Here is a 25,421-nt window from a genome sequence, read left to right on the forward strand (position 1 = left end):
AGAAAGGAGATTTATGTCTTCGACACTGCAAGATCCCTTCCTGTCTTTCCAGTCTTCTCATACTTTCCCTTCCATGTACTCTGAGATCCATGATACTGGCCTCCTTGCTGTTCCTCACATACAACACTCCATCTTCCAACTCTGAGTGTTTTTGCTGGCTTTTCCCCATACCTAGAACTCTCTTTTTTTCATCTCCATCTCCTAATTTTGCTAGTTTTCTTCAAGTTTCAGCTGACATCCCACTTTCTGCAAGAAGCCTTTCCCAGTCCTCCTCAATCTTAATGCCTTCTCTCTGTGACTACCCCAAATTTATCCTGTATACATCTCATTTGTATATAATTGTTTGTGTGTTGTCTCCCATATTAGACTGTGTGCTCTTTAAGAGCAGGGACTGTTTTTTGTCTGACTTTATATATTACAAGCTCAGCTCCTGGTGGCACATGGTCGGTGCTTAATAAATGCTGGTTGCCCGGTTGACTATTTTGTCTTCTAGTGACATCTCACCACTTCTTCTGGCATTAATTTGGCTTTCTGAGACAGAGCTGCTCCCCACTAGTCTTGTAGTTTTCAATGAATGCTATTCTCAGTAGCACATTACTACTACTGTGTTCGATACTTCTCCATTGGTTTCTTCAGGATGCTGTTCTGCTGGCATCCTTGGTGAATGCTTTAGCTATCATCTCCCATTTAGCTTCTGACTTGTCTAAAAGGCTCCCTTAGGGTACTTCAATAATATTCATTTATAAAAATCATCAAAACCCTCACCCTAGCCCAGGAGCAAAAGAAACTTCCTGTTTTGTTCCCTCAGAATCTAGATTCTGAGGTCTCCCATTTCCTGAGCATGAGATTCTTACTCCTGGGTGTCAAAGACTTTAGAAATAAAAAAACAATAACTTTCTACAGTCACTGTACCTGCTTTCTCTCTTTTCTTTCCTTTCTAAACCACTCACAGTCTGTTTTTTGACCTGATCACTCAACTGAACCTGCTCTCAACAAAGTTATCAGCATTTTCTTTATCACCAGATCCAATGGCCTTTTCCTCAGTACTCATCTTTATTCACTTCTCTGTGACATTTAACATTGTTGACCATCCCCTGCTCCTCTCTTGTTGGTTTTCATGATATTGCCTTCTTTTGGTTGTTCTCCTGTCTGTTTGACTATTTCTTCTCTGTTTCTTTTGCTAGATCATCAGTCATATCATGCCTGCTAATTGTTCTGGGCCCTTTTCTCTTTACTTTCTCCTTTGGTGACCTCATTAGCTTGGATCATTCTAGTATTATTTCTGTTCTTACATTCTCATCTCCCAAACTGTTATATTCAGCTCTAATATCTCTCCTGAACTCTGGTCCCAAATTACAAAATGCCTATTGAATTTTTTTTTCTATTTTTTTTTTTAACTTTTAACATTTATTTTCACAAAGTTTTGGGTTACAAATTTTCTCCCCTTTTATCCTCCCCCCCCCCCCAAACCCAAGCATTCTAATTGCCCCTGTGACCAATCTGCTCTCTCTTCTATCCTCCCTCTCTGCCCTTGTCTCCGTCTTCTCTTTTGTCCTGTAGGGCCAGATAGCTTTCTTGACCCCTTAACCTGTATTTCTTGTTACCCAGTGGTAAGAACATTACATTTGGTCCTAACACTTTGAGTTCCAACTTCTTTAGCTCCCTCCCTCTCCACCCCTTCCCCTTGGAAGACAGGCAATTCAATATAGGCCATATCTGTTTAGTTCTGCAAATGATTTCCATACTAGTTGTGTTGTATAGGACTAACTATATTTCCCTCCATCCTATCCTGTCCCCCATTACTTCTATTCTCTTATGATCCTTTCCCTCCCCATGAGTGTCGACCTCGGATTGCATTCTCCTCCCCATGCCCTCCCCTCTATCCTCCCCCCCACCCTGCTTGTGCCCTTGTCCCCTACTCTCCTGTATTGTGAGATAGGTTTTCCTATCAAAATGAGTGTGCATTTTGTTCTTTCCTTTAGTGGAATGTGATGAGAGTAGACCTCATGATTTTCTCTTGCCTCCCCTCTTTATCCCTCCACTAATAAGTCTTTTGCTTGCCTCTTTTATGAGGGATAATTTGCCCCATTCAATTTCTCCCTTTCTCCTCCCAATATTTCTCTCTCACTGCTTGATTTCATTTTTTTTTTTTTGAGATATGATCCCATCCTCTTCAATTCACTGTGTGCACTCTGTCTCTATGTATGTGTGCGTGTGTGCATGTGTGTGTGTGTACTCCCACCCAGTACCCAGATACTGAAATGTTTCAAGAGTTACAAATATTGTCTTTCCATGTAGGAATGTAAACAGTTCAACTTTAGTAAGTCCCTTATGACTTCTCTTTGCTGTTCATCTTTTCATGGTTCTCTTCATTCTTGTGTTTGAAAGTCAAATTTTCTTTTCAGCTCTGGTCTTTTCATCAAGAAAACCTGAAAATCCTCCATTTCATTGAAAGACCATTTTTTCTCCTGAAGTATTATACTCAGTTTTGCTGGGTAGGTGATTCTTGGCTTTAGTCCTAGTTCCTTTGACTTCTGGAATATCCTATTCCATTCCCTTCGATCCCTTAATGTAGAGGGTGCTAGATCTTGTGTTATCCTGATTGTATTTCCACAATACTTGAATTGTTTCTTTCTAGCTGCTTGCAATATTTTCTCCTTGACCTGGGAATTCTGGAATTTGGCCACAGTGTTCCTAGGAGTTTCTCTTTTTGGATCTCTTTCAGGCGGTGTTCTGTGGATTCCTTGAATATTTATTTTGCCCTCTGGTTCTAGAATCTGAGGGCAGTTTTCCTTGATAATTTCATGGAAGATGATGTCTAGGCTCTTCTTTTGATCATGGTTTTCAGGCAGTCCCAGAATTTTTACATTGTCTCTCCTGAATCTATTTTCCAGGTCAGTTGTTTTTCCAATGAGATATTTCACATTATCTTCCATTTTTCCAATCTTCTCACTATGTTCTGTGATATCTTGCTTTCTCACAAAGTCCTTAGAGTCCATCTGTGCCATTCTAGTTTTGAAAGAACTATTTTCTTCAGTGAGCTTTTGAATCTCCTTTTCCATTTGGTTAATTCTGCTTTTGAAAGCATTCTTCTCCTCATTGGCTTTTTGAACCTCTTTTGCCAATTGAGTTAGGCTAGTTTTCAAGGTGTTAATTTCTTCAACATTTTTTTGGTTCTCCTTTAGCAGGGAGCTGATCTGCTTTTCATGCTTCTCTTTCATCCCTCTCATTTCTCTTCCCAGTTTTTCCTCCACCTCTCTAACTTGATTTTCAAAATTCTTTTTGAGCTCTTCCATGGCCTGAGCCCATTGGGTGGGCTGGGACACTGAATCCTTGATTTCTGTGTCTTTGTCTGATGGTAAGCATTGTTCTTCCTCATCAGAAAGGAAGGGAGGAAATGTCTGTTCTCCAAGAAAGTAGCCATCAATAGTTTTATTTCTTTTCCCTTTTCTGGGCATTCTCCCCAGCCAGTGACTTGACCTCTGAATATTCTCCTCACACCCACCTCGCCTCCTGGTCCTCCCAGCCAGCGTTTGGGCACTGGGATTCAAATGCTGCTTCCCGCCTTAGGGCTTTTGGCAGGGGCAGGGCTGCTATTCAGTGTGAGAATTAAGTTCAGATGGTCAGGTGGGGGCAGGGCCGCCTCTCAGGCTCAGTTCCCTCAGGGGGTTTATGTACAGACCTTCCACAATGGATCCAGGCTCCCGCCCGCTTGGGGAGCCCCTGTCTGCAGCCGCCTCTCAGCTTCTATCTCCCGGGGGGGGGGGGGGGCCGAGCCATGGGAGCACCCCACTCCCCTCTCGACCCGCCAAAGAGACTCTCTCACCGACCCCCGTCACCTGTGGGTGGAGGGGCTTGTGCCGCTGCTGGAGATCCCGTCCCTGAAGCCTGCTCGGATCTGTACCTCTCGGAGCTGCGGCCACCGCAGGTCTGGGCTGGGCTCCACGTCTGCAGCGCGACGGACCTTTTGCGAGAGGTTTGCAGGTCCCTCTGTGGGTGGAGGGACCCGCGTGGCCACTGGAGATCCCGTCCCCGTAGCCCGCTCGGATCTTTTCCTCACGGTGTCGCGGCCGCTGCAGGGCTGCACTCAGCTCCCAGTCCCGGCGCCCAGTCCGCAGCGCGAAGGACCCCCCGTGAGAGGTTTGCAGATCTCTCCAGAACAGAAATCTTCCCTCGCTCCAATATTCCGTGGCCTCTGGGTGCAGAATTCACCGTGAGTTGGTCCCCTCTAGCCGTTCTGTGGGTTGTGGGTTCGGAGCTATGTGTATGTGTGTCTTTCTACTCCGCCATCTTGGCTCCCCTATTGAATTTTTTAAAGTGGATGTGTTATATTCATCTCAAACTTAACATGTTTAAAATGAAACTCATTGTTATGTTCCCCAAATCCAGCCTTCTTCAAAACTTCCCTGATTTCACCCCATTTCAGAGTGTCAGTGTTATTCCCAATTCCTTACTCCTACCACTTATATATTCAGTTGCCAAATCTTGTTAACCCTGCCTCTACAATATCTTTCTTATTTGTTCCCTTTCACTCACATAACCATAAACCATTATAGTTCTGGACTATTACAGTAACTTTCTAATTTAACACCCCCTTCAATTCTTTCCGTACTCTAATTCGTTCTCCAAACAGGTGCCAAAGTGATTTTCCTAAAACACAGATAAGACCAAGTCACTCTCCTATTCAATAAACTCCAGTGACTCTCTGTTACCTTTAAGTTCTAATATAAATGAAAGCCTTTACAATCCTACCTTATTCCTTATGACACATTACACCCCTCATTACATGTTTCCTTCCTCATCACACACTCTCATGATCTAGACAGGCTACCTTTATTTCTATTTCTCATGTACAGCCCCCTCCATCTGCCAACTTTGGACGTTTGTACCGGCTAACCCACATGCCTGAAATGTACTTCTGCCTCTTAGTATAGTTAGCTTTAGTTCAAGCATCACTTTCCTCTACTGTGTAAGTATTCTAAACTCTTCCTGATCTTCCAGCTCCTAGTGACTTTATATCCACAATTATGTATAGATATATAAGGTGCATGTTATCTCCCCTGGCTAGATTATAAGCTACTCAGGGACAGGGGTTGCTTTTGTCTTTGCATCCACCTAGTGCAGTACTTAAGAGTGTGGAAGATGTTTAATAGGATTACCTCACTAGCTAATGTTGTTATATGTAGTATTTTTTTTGAAGACTCTTTCTGGTATGAGGCTTGGTCTCTTCTACCTTTACCCAGGCCTACCATTTGCATCTCTGAAGGTTAAGCAATGATTATTTGCCTAATTTATAGCATTAATATAGCATCAAGATCTCTGAAATTATATACTTAGATTTGTTTTTACCCTTACTGCCTGTTAAGAACTGTAAGCTTTAGAACTGGAAAGGATTGTAGAGATCATTTAGTTCAGTCTCTTCATTTTACATTTGAGGAAACTGCAGCCTAGAGAACTGAAGTGTCTTGGCCAATTCATGTGGCTAGCAAGTAGCAGAACTAGCTTTCCCACCGATGTCCTTAAGCTCCAAATATAGTGATTTCCACTAAGCCACACAACCTTCCAGAATTGTGATAAGGATCAGAAGAAATAATATGGTGAGTCTAGCACATGGTAAACTGTAAGGTGCAGTAGAAAAATTAGTTGTTATTGCCTGTATTCATCATTTTCTTGTATAGGTGCTGTTACTGTTAATGGTCTCTCATCTTCTTTTTTGCCCTTGGATGTCATCCAGCCTTGTTCTCGATTCATTCCATTTACATTCTTGACAGTGATTTATCGATTATTAAAAAGCCAAAGGATCACCATAAACTTGAATGAAATCTATCCAGTATATCTTCCAAAAGGGAAAGCATTGATTTAAGTGCTTGATTCAGAAAAGGGCATTAACTTTTTTACCTCTTCAGATTAGTTGTTGTTCACTTCCTACATGTGACACCTTTAGACATAATCTAGTCAGATATCAGAAATCTTGAAGCTTTATTTTATTCATACTCCATTTCTGTGTACCAAAAACTAGTTCTTATGAGGTAGAAGCAGCATGGTGCCAAAAAAAAAAGCACTGGACTCGGTCCCCTCAGTTCACATCCTGACTCTGACTCTGACTCTGACTGGCCATGTTGACCAAGGTCAGCTTATCTGAGCTCTCTGAGCTTCGATTTCCTTTTCTATAAAATTGAGGTAATACTTATACAGAGTTATGAAGAATGGTTTTGTAAACCTTAAAGTGCTGTAGTAAGATGTGCTTCTGCTGCTATCGATGCCAATAACAGCAACATCTTTTCAAAAATAATATTGGAAACACAGTGGTGTGTGCAAAAATGTATATTGCCCATTGCTTTATGTATATTTGAGGATTATTAAAGTAGAATTTACCGTGTTCAGAAGTCTTATTCTTTTTATTGGAACTCTAAGGGCATTAATAAATTTTACTGTTTTGGTTTTGCATATTACAATATGCATATGCTTATTTGCATATTTGCAAATAATTTACCTAGCCAAAACTTATGTAGAATCTTTAAGATATTTGCTATTATTCATTTTCCTGAGTTTTGTCAAAATTAGGCAGTATAGGAATGAGAGGTTCTACTCCTGTGATCAGTAAAGCTATATCATTGTCTCAGAGGCCATGGGGCACATGATCTGTTCATGTTGACTGATTTTGTTATGACTGTAGCTTTGTTTAATGTATGAGAATCTGCTTTGCCTATTAAGATGGCCCAAATGAACAAACAGTGTATGTCCCTTTTATTTAATTCACGTTGACTAAGTTGCTCTCAGCCTTCCTCCCACTTACTGTCTACCACTGTTTACTGTAGTATTATTCACCATGGTTCATTCCGTGGATGCTTTTTAAGGAGCTCTTGGTTGACAGTGCTACAGTTGTCATGAAGTATCCACTGACAGATTTATTGCACTTATGAGGGTTTCACACTCTGCAGTTTTTCCCTGACAATTTCCTAGTGAATACTATTATTTAGTTTATAGTGTTCTTCCAGGTCAGGAAATGAACCTGGAAATAAGTTTCAAATGGCCTCAGCCTAAAACTATGTAGAGCACACTCCTAGCTCTATAGTACTTATAAACAAACATTTCAGATATGATTATTTTGAACAGCATGACATCAGGTAATATTCTGGTGTTTATGTTAGGCATTATTTATATTGAATTGGAGCTATGACATCAGTGCATGTCCTCCTTGCATTGGTTTAACTTACAGCTTCTCTATATCTTATCATCCTCAGTGATTCTTGTTTATGTCTTTCAAGAAATCTTCCATGGAAGATGTGTCAGTATACTAAAAGCTTTCTGGATTTGTTAATATTGCCTAGATATCAATGCAGCACTCAAACTGTCCATCTCTTTTCCCACACTTCTCACTACATGATCTGTTCAATGCCTTTTGCAATCATTTATGTTCTTCATGAGATCTTTACTAAAGTCACAAATGCAATCTAGTCCATTCTCATTTTACTTTATAGTTCTGAGCTTATATCATTATCTAGCTGAAATATTTGTCTAAGATACGTGTATTGATGAGCTAATTCAGTGGGCTACCCATCCGGGGGCATGTCATAATCTAGGCTAGTGGTCTTCAAACTTTTTCTCTAACATATCTTGAAAAAGGTATGTTAAAAAAAATTGAACCTACACTCCCAATTATGTATATTTACTCATTTATAAATTATAGGTTCTACTGTACTAATGGCTATTGTATTATAAAACATATAAAAATAGAAATTTTAAAAGGATAAGATAAAGATGAAAGAATATTTTATCCATCAGTAAGTAGCTACCCACTGAAGTTTATTGAATAGGGGAGAGACATACTTGTGCTTTAGGAATATTACTTTGGTAGATCTCTGGAGGAAGAGATACTAGGGGCAGGAACACTGAGAAGCTATTAGAATACGATGTATGAGAAATGATGAGAGCCTGAACTAGGGTGATAACTTTGTTGGTAGAGAAAAGGAGACAGATTAGATATGTGGCGGTGGAGTGAACAAGATTAGGCAACTGATATGTTTGGGGTGGAGCTAGTGAGGAACTGAGGATCTGCCTGAAGTTTTGAACCACAGAGAAGGAGGTCAGAGTTGTAGATTGTTGAGGGATTAGAATAGGTCTGGCTATTTTGGAGATAATCCTCATTGACAAGCCTGTATGTATCTTGTTAAGGATGGGATGCCACTCCTCTTCCCATCCCTTCATTGGTTGATCCTATTCTCTTTATGATCAAATAGTCTCAACTTTGGAGACCACTGAACTAGACCAGATTATTCTTTTGTTAGGCCAGTTAGTCAAGCAGGAAGGAATTACTTATTTCTGTATAGGAAAACAAAGAGAAATGATTAAAATGTAGTTCAGGTATATGAGGGAAAGATCTCTTTAATAATACAGATAGAAAAATCGCATCAAACAGCATTGAACTAAAATAATCTCTTTTCTTCAAATTTTAACTATTAAAATATTCTTTGGCTTCTTTTTAGGCTTTTTGTGAAGAATTGGAATCGATGATCCAGGAACAGTTTAAGAAAGGGAAGAATCCCACAGGCCTATTGGCATTACAACAGATTGCAGATTTCATGACCACAAACGTACCTAATGTCTATCCAGCGGCCCCTCAGGGAGGGATGGCTGCACTGAACATGAGTGAGTAGATGGCCATTTTTTGGTATAAATTTTATATCATGGCTTATGTACAGTTTCCAAAAGCTTTCTCTGATAGAAAGCAAATTCCTTTGAAACAGGGACTATTTCATTTTCGTCTTTGTATCCCCAATACGCTGCATGGTACCTGGCACATAATAATAGTAAATTGCTCATCAATTTATTAATTTCTCATATGAAATGAAAAGAAAGGTAAGTAGAACTTCTACCTACTCTCTTTGATATAGAAATATTTTAAGATGTCAGCAAAAGTAACGGGGTCATAAAATTTGAGAACTGAAAGAGACCTTAAAAGGTTATCAATTCTAACTCCCTAATTTTATAAATGAGAAGTCAGCCCTAGAGAGATGAAGTAAATTGTCAGTCGCACAGCTAGAAAGAGGGATGTGCCCATCTTTGAACTTTGGTTTTCTTACTCTTAAGTCTAGTGCTTTGTCCCAAACAAGAAGTACATAATAAGTATTTTTTTTTTTTAGTAAAATACAGTGATGTCACATATTACATTGTCCTGGCCAAAAAAAATATCAGCAAAACATTCTAATTAAACCTTGTCTCAGTCTCATGTAACTTGGCCATGATGTTATTGGGTTTGTCCTCTCTCATCCTAAATCAAATTAGATTTGATTATCAGTACTACCAGCTCGACTAGAACTGAAGTGGCAATAACTCTTGCATACCATTATAACATTTTACCTCATATCTTCTTTTGTGAAACCAATTAATTATGTTAAATATGTTGAAATAAATTCTTGACTCTTCAGTATGTTTTAAAAGGTCTCCTTTTTTATGAGAAAATAAGTGTCTCTTCTCCCCAGGGAAATGGATGTTGTTTTTTTAACATGTAATTTGTGGCTTTTCAAAAGAATCTTCAGAATGAAGAGAAATCCATAAAAAGTCTCCTTGCTAAATGTCATAGTTTTCAAATGGGCACAACTTAATATAATTCTTTCTTTAAAAATATAATTCATAATGAATTTCAATGAATATGGCATGTAAATAGATCTTAGACCAAGAAAGGTTTTTAATTTATATATAGCCTACTAATTCAGAGACAAAAGAAAGTCTTCTTAGTTTAATAATGCCTCTTTTATACCAAGAAATTCATTAAAAGATAAAGGTGTACCTAAAAGGAGACAAATGGAAATGGATGCTAAATACCAGCACCATCAAGACACTTTTAGAAAAATCTTGGCCATTCTTCATGAATATAAATCAGTTCATGATTGCCAGGACCTCCTAACAGAATACCATACAACTACTTACATTATCTGATTCCTGGGGGTTAGGGGTGGGCAGGGTCAACACAGATAATGTTGGTTGAGAAATTCATTAACCAGATCTGAGGGCAAAGTCCAGTTATATAGTTTAGAAGTATAACCTGGAAACCACGTTGGCATTCTGAGTTTCTTAAGTACCCCAGAAGTCCAAATGGGTATGATGGAAGTGTAAGACTGGGCCATCATCACAAAAAATAAGAAGCATGTTACCACATGTGCTACTGAAATGACTTTGACAGTCTTGTTCCTTCCTATAGCATCAGTCATGCTATAGGAACAGATTCCCTAAAGGTTAAAACTCATTGACTATATGTGCATTGAAAATGACAAATGCAGTGCTCTAAACCACTATTGATTAGAGAAATACAAATTAAAACAACACTTAAGTGCTATATCACACCTATCAGATTGGCTAATATGACAAAACAGGAAATGATAAATGTTGGAGAAGATGTGGTAATAATGGAACACTAAAGTATTGTTGGTGGAGATGTGAACTGATCCATTCTAGGGAGCAATTTGGAAGAGTGCCCAAAGAACTATAAAACTGTGCGTACCCTTTGACCCAGCGATACCACTGCTAGTCTGTATCCCAAAGAGATCATAAAAAATGGAGGACTCACATGTACAATAATATTTTTAGCAGCTCTTTGTGTGGTGGCCAAGAATTAGAATTTGAGGAGATGCCCATCAGTTGGGCAGTGGCTGAATAAGTTGTGGTATATGAATGTAATGTAATATTATTGTTCCATAAGAAATGATGAGCAGATGAATTTCAGAAAAACCTGGAATGATTCCCATGAACTGATGTTGAGTGAACTGAGCAGAACCAGGAGAACACTGTACGCAGTAACAGCACATTGTGTGATGACCAACTTTGATAGACTTAGCTCCACTCAGTAATGCAATGATCTGAGACAACTCCAAAAGACTCATGATGGAAAATGCTGTCCACATCCAGAGAAAGAACTATGGAGTTGGAATGCAGATTGAAGCATACCTTCTTCTCTCTTTTTTTTTGTTTTTTTCTTTCTCACAGTTTTTCCTTTTTGTTCTGATTCTTCTTTCACGTAACTAATGTGGGAATATGTTTAATATAATTGCACATGTATAGCCTATGTCAGATTGTATGTTGTCTTGGAGAGGGAGAAAAATGTAAAACTCAAAATCTTATAAAAGTGAGTGTTGAAAACTAAAAATAAACAAATAAAACAAACAAATAAATAAAAGAAAATGTCAAATGCAGCTACAATGGAGAAAAAATAGTCATTGAAATATAGCAGAAGTCATGGTCCCTGAGGTCCAGAAAAGCAGTAGATATTTTTGCTGGTTGTTTTTTACTAAGTTGCAGATGTGAATTGTATCAGCGTTTTTATAGATATTGAAAGCCTACTGAGAATTACGGATAGAAACATTTCTGTGAGAACTCTATAAAATTATAACTCATAAATGTAATCCTCCTTATGGTTGTGGCCATATAAGCCTGATTCAGTACCTCCAAATTTAACTTGTATTCATTTCACTAAATGTTCTGGCCATCCAGAATCTGGCCTTATTCATTCTTGCCAATTATAAGATCATAATAATGCCCAAAGTTGACAAAACATTTTCCTCACAACAGCTCTGTGCAGTTTTGTACTGATAGAGAAACTGAATCTTAGGGAGTTTTGGTGTTTAGTTGCAAAGCTTCCAATGGAAGCTCTAGGATTTGATCCCAGGCCTTTTAACTCCAAATACATTGCTTTTTTCATTATATCCCATTTTCTCTTAAGTTGATTCAAACTAGACAGTGTATCCTGTGGAGAACCCATTTTCCACAGATTCTTGCCTGAACTGTTAGTGCACAAACTGCAAGTTTTGATGTTATCAAAGGGGAAGTCATTGACATTGGGAATTGTGAACTGGATTCAGGAGGCATAATGGATAGTTTTTGAGTTGCCAAAATATTTTGGGGCCAGAATGGTTTATCACCTATCTACCTGTTACTTCATATTGCTAGTACGTTTGCTTACTCTTCTCCACCTTATACTCTGCTGCTTTTAATGTATTATAGATGATTTGAATGTCAGATATTTGAACTACTGGAATTGTTTGTAATATTTGTGTTCATTTCAATAAGGATTCTGGTCATCCGCAGTCAAGTACTCTATAATCTTTCACTTAAAAGATAACAATAGGCTCTGAGTGAGGGTCTGACAGGCTTTCTTATTAATGAGGTATATAAAGCTTCCAGGCATGAGCTTTTGACACTATTTTGCCTAAGGCAAGTGTTTTGCTTCTTTTCTTGAACTCATGTATGTTCCAGATAGATGAGATTACCAGATAGCTAAACTCTGGTTGGATAAATTGTTACTGTACTTGTGTTGCATTGCTTTGAACTCAAAGATTATTTATTTATTTTTTATTATTTTTTAATGTTTAACAATCACTGCCATACAATTGAGATTTTATCCCCCCCCCCACCTACCCCCCACTAACCCCCTCCCTCCCTCCTTCCCCACGACTGTATACAATTCTGTGTAGGTTCTACATATACTTTCCTATTGAGTATATTTTCACTATAGTCATGCTATGTAGTCAGACTAAAATAAATGAAAGAAATCATATAACAAATCAAAACATGATACACAAACACATACACATACACAAACATGATCTGCTACATTTTGCGAATGACTTCCATATTTCTTTCTCTGAGTGTGGAAGGCATTTTGCCTTGAGAACCACCTTTGGGATTTTTTTTTTTTTATAAGAAGTTTTTGCATTATTACAAAATTCCAGGTCTACCAGAAAAAACTCTCACACACTGTGGTCGTTGCTGTGCACAAAGTTCTCCTGGTTCTGCTCATTTCACTCAGTATCAGGTCATATAAGTCCTTCCAGGCCTCTCTGAAGTCTTCTTGTTCATCATTTCTTATGGCACAATAGTACTCCATTACATTCATATACCATAATTTATTCAGCCATTCCCCAATTGATGGACATCCCCTTGACTTCCAGTTTTTGGCAACTACATAGAGTGCTGCTATAAATATTTTTGTACATGTAGGACCCTTTCCCATTTTTATGATCTCTTGGGGATATAGTCCTAGTAGCAATATTGCTGGGTCAAAGGGTATGCACATTTTTGTAGCCCTTTGGGCATAGTTCCAAATTGCTCTCCAGAATGGTTGGATGCGCTCGCAGCTCCACCAACAATGAATTAGTGTTCCAACTTTCCCACATCCTCTCCAGCATTTATCATTTTCTTGTTCTGTCATGTTTGCCAATCTTATAGGTGTGATGTGGTTTTGATTTGCATCTCTCTAATCAATAGTGATTTAGAACATTTTTTCATATGATTATAGATATCTTTAATTTCTTCCTCTGAAAATTGCCTGTTCATATCCTTTGACCATTTATCAATTGGGGAATGACTTGTATGATTATACATATGAGTCAGTTCTCTATATATTCTAGAAATGAGGCCTTTATCCTTGAGATTAGCTGTAAAAATTCTTTCCCAATTTACTACATCCCTCCGGATTTTGGTTGCATTGGGTTTGGTTGTGCAAAAACTTCTCAGTTTAATGTAATCAAAGTTATCCATTTTGCATTTCATAATGCTTTCTATCTCTCCTTTAGTAAAGAATTCTTCCCTTCTCCATAGATCTGATAAATACACTATTCCTTGCTTCTCCAGTTTATTCATGGTATCAATCTTTATACCTAAATCATGTACCCATTTGGACTTTATTCTTGTGTACGGTGTCAGGTATGGGTCTATGCCTAATTTCCTCCACACTGTTATCCAGTTTTCCCAGCAATTTTTGTCAAACAATGAGTTCTTATCCCAGAAGCTGGGGAAGATTATTTATTTTTGTTGAGTCTCTTCAGTCGTGTCCAGTTCAACTCTTCATGACCTTATTTGAGATTTTCTTGGCAAAGACACTACAATGGTTTGCTATTTACTCCTTTTATTCATTTTACAGGTGAGGAAACCGAGACAAACAGGGTTAAGTGACTTGCCCAGGGGCATAGATCTAGTAATTATCTGAGGTGAGATTTGAACTCAGTTCCTCCTGATTCCAAGCCCAGTTCTCCATCCACTGTGCCACCTAAGATTATAGTATTAACTTTTTGAGCTAAGATTTAGTTTTGACTAATTTTAGAGAATATAAAAAACTTGAAAGTTTTACCTAGGTTGTAGGTAAGACTGCAATCTTTTGACAGATATTAATAAAATATTTAATCTTCAATAAATTTTTAAAAATAATATTCAGTTATTTATTTTATTTGTGAACTGCAGGAATTTTGTGTAATTTCCCTTGTTCTGGGGTTCATATGAGTAATAAAAGCCATGAGTAATAAAAAATTGGTATTTTGGGAATGCAGCCACATTTTAGGGTGGAGTGCTTTAGGGATAGGGGTGTTCCTGTTAAAGACCATTTTTGAAAATTCAGTCCCCTGTTAAGAGGTGGAATAGGGTTGGGGTATATGACTGACAAATAAACAGCAAGAACTAGTTTTCATTTGGGCACTATTTTAGCAGATATAGATACTTAAGGGTGGAGAGGGTTTTCTACAAATTTGTATAGGTCACATCTGTATTTCAGAACTGCACATCTGTTTAAAATAGGAACTTTTCAACAACAAATGTCCCAAAACATAGCACTGGGTTTAAGGTAGTGTGGCAAAGTAGAAAATGCACTGTATCTAGAATCATATTCAGGACCTTAGTTCAAATCCAGCCTCAGAAATTTACTAGCTGTGTGACCCTGGGAGAGTCATTTAACTTCTGTTTGCCTATTTCCTCAACTGTAAAATGGAAATAGTAGTCCTATTCCTTGTACTGGATTTATAATACAGAAATATTTATTCCTGCCCCTATGCAGATGGCAACTTAGCTATAATTTGTGGTCTTTAAGAATTGCTTGAAGAACCAAGAAATTAAGTGATTTGCCCATCATTACACAGGTAATGTCAAAGGTGTTATTTGAACTCAGGTCTTCCTGACTCTGAGCATATACTACCATTATGCCATTTTATCTTTTAAGTTGTGGGGTGAAGGTGAGAGAAGTGAAGTAGTTTGCTTCCAGTTTAGTAACTAATCATTATATTAGCACTAGAATGATAGTTGTAACTCAGTTCAATAAGAACCAGTATGGTAGTATGGAAAAGACATTGAATATGGACTAGAGACCTGTGCTCAAATCTCTACCCTGCCCTTTATTTACCTGGGGCAAATCTGCTTAGCTTGAACATTTTCTTTGATTTTTTTCTACTCTTAACCTCCATGTCCAGTCAGTTGCCTAACTTGTCATTTCTACCTCCATAATATCTCTTAGACCCTCCATCATCTTGTTTTAGGCACTTACCATCTCTTACCTGGTCTGTTGCCTTCTAATGAACTCCCATCTCCTGTTCCCTTCTCTCTTCATCCATCCTCCAAACCAGGGGTGTCAGACTTGGTGTAACCACAAAACATTGCTTCAGAATCTTCAGTGACTTCCCATTTTTTTCTTTAGTGTGAAATTCAAACACTTTGGTTGGTCATTTAAAACCTTTCGTGTTCCGTCTCCATCCCACTTTTCCAGTCTTATTTCACATTACTTTTTCTTCATGCAGTGTATCTTCTAATCATACTGGCCTGCTTGTTTTCTGACTTTGGCATTCAGTCTTATCCCTTCTGTGGTGCGGTAGATAGAGTACCGAGCCTGGAGTTAGGAGTTCAACTCTGGACTCAGACATTTGTTAGCTTTGTGACATGGGTCAAATTACTTAACCTTTTTTTTGCCTCAGTTTCCTAACCTGGAAATGGCAAACCACCCCAGTATCTTTGCCAAGAAAACCCCAAGTAGGGTCAGGAAGATTTGGATACAACTGAAAAAAGACCGAACAACAAACAACGACTTATACTTCCATGACTTTGCCTGGGCTATCTAATATGACTGGAATGCGTTTTCTTCTCACCTCTACCTCTTAAAATACTAGCTTCCTTCAAAATCCTTCTCAGGTGTTCCCCCTGTAAAACAAGAGGATTCCACTAGATGACTTCTGAGTTATCTCCCAGCTCTAATCTCTGATTCTGCGGTTCAGTAGGAAGTGTTTCCTAGTCCCCCACAAAAGTATTTACACACTGTGTTCTTCTCCCTCTACTCCTCCATGGAAAGTAAGCTCTTTAAGGGGTGGTTTTTAAATTACGTCTTTGTAAGCTCATCACCCAGCACAGTGTCTTGCATACGCTTAATAAATGCTTGTGGGATGTTTTTGAATTTTATTAATGTAAACCCCAATTTTTCTAATTTATAAAATTAAGATAGTAATTATGACATTACATATCTTGCAAGTTTGTTTTGATCAGTTGACATGCTGTATTTACACTCCTTTGTAAAATGAAAAGTGTCATTGTTTGAATTTGTGCTTAAATATTAAATCCTTTGCTTTTGTTTCTTGTTCTTTCAGGTCTTGGCATGGTGACACCAGTGAATGATCTTAGGGGATCTGATTCAATTGCATATGATAAAGGAGAGAAATTATTACGATGTAAATTGGCAGCTTTTTACCGATTAGCAGATCTTTTTGGGTGGTCTCAGCTTATTTACAACCATATAACAGTAAGTATTAAATGAGGTAGTTACTAAATGATTGTCATACAGAACATGGTATTTCTCCTATCTTTGGCCCCACCTTACCATTCATTTTGAAGAAGAAGAACTCTGAATTAGAGTAAGTGGTAAAGGATCCACTTTTCTGGTTGGGTTCTTGTTGTTGAGTCATGCCTGACTTTTCATGAACCCATTTGGATTTCCTTCTCCAGTTCTTTTTACAGATGAGGAAATTGAGGGAAGCCAGGTTAAATGCCTTGCCCAGGCTCACAAAACTAATAAGTGTCTGAGACCAGATTTCAACTTTGGAAGAGGAATCTTCCTGACCCCAGGCTCTTTATCCACTGCCTCACCTAGTTGACCTTCTGGCTGTGTAGAGGAGAACAAGTAGAACTTTAGTCAGTTTGGGTTTGAACTGGGTCTTAAAAGACATCGCTTCAAAGTACTAATCCTAATAAAATACAGCTTTTCAAAATTTGAACTACCTTGCGTTTAAGATGAGTGTCAATTGCTTGAATTATTTTTGTTTAAAAGCCTATTCTTTTCTTTTAGAATGTGAAGATTTTTATTCATTAAGTTTGCTTATACCTTAGTTCAACTGAAATCCATCAGTCACTATAGTTTTAGAGAAAGATACCCATCTCCCCAGCTCTGTGCCTTACAGATAAAGGAATAGGAGATAAAAGAAAAATAAATTATAGAATATCTTTATGGAAAGAATATATTTTAAAGTTTTTTTATAAGTATTTATCTCTGAATTCTGCTTCTGATTCAACAAACATTTATTAACTTCTTATTGTGTGTATGGCTCTGGGGGAGAAGCAACATTCAGATAAGGTAGAGACCTTGCCCTCTTTGAACTTATACTCCTTTGGGATAAGCTGTATACACAGATAACTAATATACAGGATGATCCAAAAGTTTTAGTGCAATTTTAAGTTTTAATATTTGGTAAGTACATTAGAGAAGCAGAAAACAAAGTTAGGTGTGAGGTTATGAGGGCTAAGTCATTACTGATGGGGAATAAGGGAAGTATGAGTGAAAGAACAGATTACCATTAGTGACTGGTACAAATTCCTTTTCATTGGGGACTGCCCATTATATTTAGTCTTTGATCTTTTAAATCTGAGCTTGCCTCTGTGCCAGAGTCTGGCAGTGTTAGTTCTCCAAAAGCACTGGTGCTTGTGCAGAGCTGCAGTGCAGTATGGCCTCTGGCATTACCTCTGCCAGGGACTGCAATCTGGTACCTTCCTCTACATCCCCCTCCTCTTTTTTGGATCATTTTCATGACCTTAGTGTATTAATGTACTGAACCTTCTTGGTAGCCAATAGAAGCTCTCTCAATGGAAACACTGTTGAAGAAAAATAAGAGATAGCATACAGCCTTGTGGAAATAGTACCAAACGTGGAGTCAAGAAGTCCATGGCCTTCAGTCCTGGCTCTGACACTTAATGTCTGACCATAAGGAAGCCATTTCACCTTTCTGAGTTTCTTCATCTCTAAAATGTGTAAAGCAGAGGTGTTAAACTTCCCAACCCAAGCTCTCAACCCAGTTCCTAAGTAGCCTAAACCAGATTAAACTGTAACTGGGAAATGTTTAACAAAATAATTAACATTACATATTGGTTTTCTAAATTGATATGCAATCCTGTTTTGTATTTGAGTTTGACATTACTCATACAAAGTAACACTTAAACTACTAACCTCACAGTCAGTCACTAGTACATTTTAAAGTTATTATCATTCATATTATTAAATCCATTCATAGAATCTCAGATTGGGAAGAGACTTCAGAGGTCTAGTTCAGTCTTCACCTAAAGTACAAACCTTCCTGTAAAACATCTCCAATAAGTGATTCCCTTGCCCCTACTCAAACAGATAGGAAATTTGCTGCTGTTCTGAGCATCCTCTTCTTTAACTGTCACCCAGTAAATATTTAAGTCCCTACTATGTGTCACGCACTGTGCTAAGCACTGAGAATACAAAAGGAGGCAGAAGACAATCCTGGGGAGGGAGTAGAGAAAGGAAAGAGGGAGAAAAATTTGGAATTCAAAATCTTGTTAAAAACAATCTTTACATGTAATTGGAAAAAATGAAATACTATTTACAAAAAAAAAAATCTTGCCCTCAAGGAACTCACCATCTGAGACAACATGAAAATTGAAGAACTATTTGATTTAGAAGCAAAAGAGTAAGTTCTAACCCCTCGCACCCGTAGCATCTAGGGGGAGAGGTTAGTTTATCAAGACTAGCGGCTGACTCAAGTACCTGGACAGAGATTTACTGATATTTATTTTGTTGACTGTACAGCAAAATGGAGGACTCCCTCTGATGTAATATGTAATTTTATTACAGTTTTAATATGGAGTTTTGTAATTGTTCATCTTCTGCAGGTTTTTGGTTTCTAAAATTCTGTATAACCTATCAATAGTAATGACTTGGTTTTAGTTATTTCTAAATAATTAGAACTGTCTAAAAGTGGCTGACTTGGGAGGCTGTAAGTTCCCCATCACTGGTGATCTTTAAGTGGAAGCAGTGGGGATGTTTTAGAGGCAAGAGTTGGACTAGATGTTTTCCAATTCAGAGATTCTTTGAATTCTGACACCTCAGGGCAGTTTGATGTCTTTACTCTTGATGTTGCTTTTGGTAGCCACCAGGGGGTGCAGGAGGGTAAAAAAAAATAAAATTGAACCTTATCTTATGGAGTGACCAAATATAGTTGTCTTCTGCATTGCAACTTTCCCCATCATGGTTTCCATATATATAGTGGAAATTTTGGAGGAGTCTTGTAGAAGCTGCAGAAGACACGTGAAGACCAACAGATGACACAAAAAGTTTAGAAACTCATAGAAATGCATAATACGTATATATGTATATGTGTGTGTATATATATATATATATGTATATCAATTGTAAAATATCAACAGATTTCTTCTCTGGTATGAAGGGAAGGCCAAGAAATTTTATGTGGATTTTCCAGATCTTGAGGGTAGCACCCCTAGCCCCCATGATATGGAAGAGATAACTGTAGTTTATTGGCAAGAATTTAGTAAACTATAAATAGGGATGAAATTGGTTCCTCTTTATAAAACATCATTTATAGAATTGTAGAACCTCAGAGTTATTAACTCAGGGACCACATAGCCCACCCTGTCTGTACCTGAATATGCTCCATTACTTCATCCAATTTGTATCCCTCATCTGGGCATTGAGCCACTCGTGCCTGTACAGGGTCCTGAACTCATTCATGTTTAGCATATGGTGCTTTTAAGCTACACAAAAGTCTCAGCATGGCATTTCCTGCAGACACAGCATGATTTACTTGGTCAGCTACTGTACCAACTCTTAACAAGAGAAATGAGACAGAGGTGTAAAAAGCTTAATTCCACCATCCAGAACCTTCCTTCTCTTCCTTCAACTTGCCCGCCATTTCTGTTTCTCTTATGTACACATGCATCTTATTTCAAATCCTCATTCCTTACTCCCCTCCTTGCAAGTTCCTTTAAGAGAGAGAGAGAAGGCAACAGCATTATTTCACTTTTCCAGTCTTCCTTGGACATACCCAATTAGTTAGCAGATCTGCTACAAAATATACCTCTCCCACTTTTGTCATCCTCTGCTTCATTTAAGCATAAAAAACTGTAAAAATCTAAAGGAATTTATCTCAGATATTCTGCATACAGTTCACTAAAATGTACATTATATATATCCTGTAAGCTAAGAACTGACCTTTTTGATCATATGTTCTTTGTATAAAAAAAGCATAATAAACGTTTTTAGTGGAATTTTGAACCAGTTTTAATATTTTTTCTCTTAGGCAAGAGTAAATTCTGAGCAAGAACACTTTCTCATTGTACCTTTTGGACTTCTTTATAGTGAAGTGACAGCATCCAGTTTGGTAAGTGATAATCCTTTTTATACATGGCATGGATATGTATGCAAATCATACCCAGGTAGTTAAGTATTTCACAGATATGTTAAAAGTGTCCTATTTTGTGTAATTAACTTAATTTGGAGAGTTATAATCATAATCAAAAGTTGTAATCATAGAAGAATTTGGGGTACAGCTTTTAAATTTTTTTTTGTATATAATTTAAGGTTAAAATCAATCTTCAAGGAGATGTAGTTGATCGTGGAAGCACCAATCTCGGAGTGAATCAAGCTGGTTTTACATTGCACTCTGCCATCTATGCTGCTCGACCTGATATTAAGTGTGTTGTTCATATACATACACCAGCAGGGGCAGCAGTAAGTATATTTACTTAAATGTAGCATGAAGAATTTTTAAAAGTGTAAACTTGGCCCTATTAACAGAATTTCTTGCAAATGTTCTTAAATAAACTTTGGAATATTTTGTAGATATTTTGAAAACTCATTACTTCACACCTAAACTATTGCCATAGCCTTCTGATGGGTCTCCCTGACTAAAGTCTCTTCCTACTTCAGTCTATCCTCCATCCAACTGCCAAAGCATAGGCCTGACTTTATCACATCCACCCCCTCGGTGAACTCCAGGGGCTACTGTTACTTTTAGGATCAAATATAAAATGCTCTGTTTGACATTTAAAGCCCTTTACAACTCAGGTAGGCCTTTCCTATGTTTCTAATCCTTTTAGTTTATTCCCCTCTACCTACTCTACAATCCAGCTATACTAGCCTGCCTACTGTTCTTTAAACACAACATTCCATCTCCTGATTCCATGTCTTTTCACTAGTTGTCCTCTGTCTTTGGAATGATCTTCCCCTTCTTCATCTCCATCTCCTGACTTCTTTGACTTCCTTCAAGACTTAGCTCAAATGACCTTTTCCCAGTCCTCTCCACTGCTAGTGCCTTCCCTCTGAGATTATCTTTCATTTCCACTATATATATCTTTTATGTACATGGGTATTTGCTTGTTGTCTCTCCAGTTTAGAATGTGAGGTCCTTGAATTTAGAGACTATTTTTACCCTTTGTAAACCCACTGCTTAGCGTAATACACATAGAAAGCACTTAACGAGTGCTTGATGGTTTGTTGACTATAAGTTATTTTAAAATAGTGCTTTTCAGTCTTCTCCCTTTCATGATATATTTCTTAAGTTTCTGTACTGTTCATGTTTGATCAGGGTGGGGTGGGAAGTAAGGTTAAATTGGGGAGATGATTTGCCTTTGAATGAACAAAATCTTAAGAGTTAAAAGGTGTTTTAGAGATCATCTAAATATAATTCCTGCCTGGATCGTGAAATGGCCCCAGCATGGTTGCCTAGTTGCCCCTGAAAGACCTCCAGTGACAGAGAACTTAATACTTCTTCTGGCAGACCATTTTAGTTTTGGACAGCTCTAACCTTTAGGAAATTCTTCCTAATATTTAGATCTAACTTAGAACTTCCATCAATAGGTCCCATTTATACCTTCTAATGCCAAACAGAAGTCTAGTTACAATTACCCATTATAGTCCTTCAACTAAACTATTTGAAAAGGAACAATCCTTTTCCCCCCAAGTCAGAGGTTCTTAATCTTTTTATTTTTTTAATGTTATGAACCACTCTGGCAGTCTAGTGAAGCTTATGGATCCCTTTTCAGAATAATGTTTTTGAATGTATAAAATAAAACAGATAGTATTACCAAGCATTACACACCCAATTATATTAAAATAGTTGTCAAAATATTTTAAAAACAAATTCATGGACCCTAGGTTAAGAACATCTGCCCTAAGCCTGCTTTCCTCTAAACCAAATATTCCTTTTTCCCTTAACCTGTCTTCGTATAAAATAATTTCAAGTCTCTTCACCACCCTGATCACCTTCCTGTGGACAAACTCTAGCTTCTCACTGTAACATCCAGATCTGAACACAGTACTCCAGATAATATCTGGCCAAGACGGAGTACATAACATTGTCTGCTTCCTTATTCTGAACAGTATATGAACACAGCCCAAAATCATATTTAGGTCTTTTCAAAGAGAGATTGTTTCATTCTTTGTATTTGTACTCCAGAGTCCCAGCATAATGCCTGGCACATAGTAGGTGCTTAACAAATACTTCTTGAGCAATATATATTAAATTATTTTAGCCATTGTGTCACATTGCTAATCCTAAAAAACCTAAAAATTTCAGGTCTTTTTCCTATGGATTTGTACATTTGGATTTTTAAAATCCAACTGTGGAACTTTACATTTATGCCTATTAAATTTTATCTTATCTAGCCCAATTTTCTAATCTATGAAGAAATTTTTAGCTATCCTTCTTAAATTCAAGTTATCCCTCAATTAAATAGGCATTTCATCTGTCCATTCATCCAAGTTATTAATAAATATTTTATGAATCCATTACAAATAGAGTAATGAAAACTTGTACAGAATTTATCTGGCATTAATATCTGGATACTGGTTTTTAAATTAAGATCTTCACACCACTTATACCTGAGCCAAGCCCCTTGATTTAGGTGATAAAGAAATAGATATGGAACGAAGAGGGAGAACATTGTGGATCATATGTGGAGAACCAGTCCCTTAGGGTGGTCTGACTGAGAAGAGACTGTAACCACTGAGACTAGAGATGTCTGACTTAGCGCAGCTTACCGATGAGATCTTTACAATATGTATACTACTTTCTAATAATGTACATGGAAAACTAATACCTTTAGAATGTTCCTTTTTATTACTAAGTTTATTACACTTTAATAATACCTTTTGTGGGTTTCAGAGTGCCAAGGCTGACTTTAGAAGATCATGAATGCTTATTTTCAATTCCTTTATTAGGATGTTTGGTTTATTGACATGTCTGATTCATTTCTCTTTGTACATCTGTATCTGATTCATGGCTGAAATGATTTCCAACTCAAAGATGTAGATGGATTTACTGATTTTTATCTGACATAATTTTTCTGAAGAGGGATATGCACATTTTTAAGGTTACCTAACAATCCCTGGATTTTTAGGGACTATTGGAGGCAGGTTTTGAGTATAAAATGTAAAACAGATGGCATGTTTCATGTTTTTTAAAATGAGTACTAAGAAAAGAGAGAATGGTTTGCCCTAAAATAAAATTTCCTGTCAATTTTTGAGATTTATTACTATGAAAGAAATTAAATTGGAACGTGTTCTGTTAGATTGTTCCTTAGTAGCTTATTTAAGAAAGTGAAGCCTACTATAGAATAAATATTGTTGTGTTCTGAAAGACTTCTGACTACCCCCAAGAAATGAAATGTCAGTATTCTAAAGCAAGCCCATAGCACAATTTTTAAATTTTTGGGAAACTTTTAGTGAGAGGATAATGTGAGGATAGTGAGAGGATATGCTAAAATTAGCACTTGATAATTTGTACTTTTAATGAGTCTCAATCAGATTTATATCATGAATAGGAAGCAAGTTTAAAAACCTATTTTTGAGGTTGTAATGATAAATTTTGTTTTTATTTTTGTTGATAATGTTTTTTTTCCAATTTCACATCTTAAAGTGATTTAATGAAGGAAAATTACAAGGTGAGGATTTGTTAAAAGAACATTTTCCTTTTTCTTGATAGAGATTGATGAGGACAAAGGGACAGATTTAGTGGCTTAGCGTATGGGATGGCTTAGAAGAGGGATGGCTAGCCCAAGTGTTGCACTAGTAACTCTTAAATATTAAAAGAACCAGAGGAAGGCCTCCAACATCCTGCATCCTCTATAGAGGACTTGTAGGAAATTTTAGACAAGAATTACATAAAACGCTAAAGATTTCAAAGTGTTTGTGATCTGTACCAGTGCAGTACCACAGTAATGAAACCATGGATTCATTAAGGGGAAAATAAACAGTATATAGTCCTTGTTTTATGTTAATAACTAGTTGCACTCTTTACCATATTTAGGTTTCTGCAATGAAGTGTGGGCTTTTGCCAATCTCACCAGAAGCACTTTCTCTTGGAGAAGTGGCTTATCATGACTATCATGGGATTTTGGTGGATGATGAAGAAAAAGTATTAATTCAGAAAAATTTAGGACCTAAAAGCAAGGTCAGTAAATACTGGGTAATAGAGAATGAAGGAAAATTGTCTAATTATTTTTTCCTTTAAAAATTTTCCTTTTTTATTATAAATGTAAACATTAACTAAAGTGAATACTTTGTTAAAAAAAAAAAAGAAACAGAAAAGAGGCTTGTGAATCTCGTTATATATACCTCTTGGGTTTTTTTATATGTATATCAAATTTAAGCAGAGCTACAACTCTGCTTATATTTATTACCTTCTGAATGTCCTTCTGCTTTCTTCTGTCTTTTAAGAAGATGTTTTATTTGTTTCTTTTCTTTTTATTTTATCACTATCACTCCCCACTTCCTCCCTCCCCCAGAAAATAAAAGCTGTCCTTTATAATAGATAAGCACAGTAAAGCAAAACAAATTCATCCATTGGCTTTGTCTAAATTTTTCTCTTTCATTCTGCACTTCAATCCTGAGATATGGGAGATACGCTTCATAATTATAATTCTGAATTCTTGATGGTCATTGTTGATCAGTTGTTTTTTTCAAAGTTGTTTTCCTTTTCATATTATATAAATTGTTATCTTACATCAGTTCACTCCATATTGGTACACACAAGTCTTCTCAGTTTTCTCTGAATTCATTCCTTCAAATTCATCCACTTTCCTTCCCACCTGTATCTTGCTCCCCCATCCAATTTTAGAAATATACAAAACGATCAGATCAGCTATACTGAGTGGGGTATGTCAATCTACTCCCCTAACTTTCAGAACCAAAATGCCTATACCTGGTCACCACTCCCCTGTATGAGTTATCTTCATATTAGAATGTAAATTTTTTGAGAGAAGGACCTGTCTTTGCTTTTGTATTTATATCCGCAGCCCATACCCCAATGCTTGGCAGGTAGTAAGTGCTTAATAAGTGCCTTTTAATTCATTCGTTTCATTCATATACCATA

General features: G+C 37.2%; 1 protein-coding gene across 7 annotated transcripts in view; it reads left to right on the forward strand.

Moving 5' to 3' along the window:
• The window catches only part of ADD1 (adducin 1), a 111,616-nt gene that overhangs the window by 55,321 nt on the left and 30,874 nt on the right, over positions 1-25,421 (forward strand). For all 7 annotated transcript variants that reach the window (XM_072620059.1, XM_072620056.1, XM_072620061.1 and 4 more), the window contains exons 3-7: positions 8,487-8,649; positions 16,389-16,540; positions 20,349-20,429; positions 20,630-20,779; positions 24,357-24,500. In XM_072620059.1, coding sequence (XP_072476160.1) covers positions 8,487-8,649; positions 16,389-16,540; positions 20,349-20,429; positions 20,630-20,779; positions 24,357-24,500 — 690 coding nt within the window. The remainder of the gene's footprint in view (positions 1-8,486; positions 8,650-16,388; positions 16,541-20,348; positions 20,430-20,629; positions 20,780-24,356; positions 24,501-25,421) is intronic.

The sequence above is a fragment of the Notamacropus eugenii genome, chromosome 6, assembly GCF_028372415.1.
Source record: "Notamacropus eugenii isolate mMacEug1 chromosome 6, mMacEug1.pri_v2, whole genome shotgun sequence".
In the NCBI taxonomy this organism is placed as follows: Eukaryota; Metazoa; Chordata; class Mammalia; order Diprotodontia; family Macropodidae; genus Notamacropus; species Notamacropus eugenii.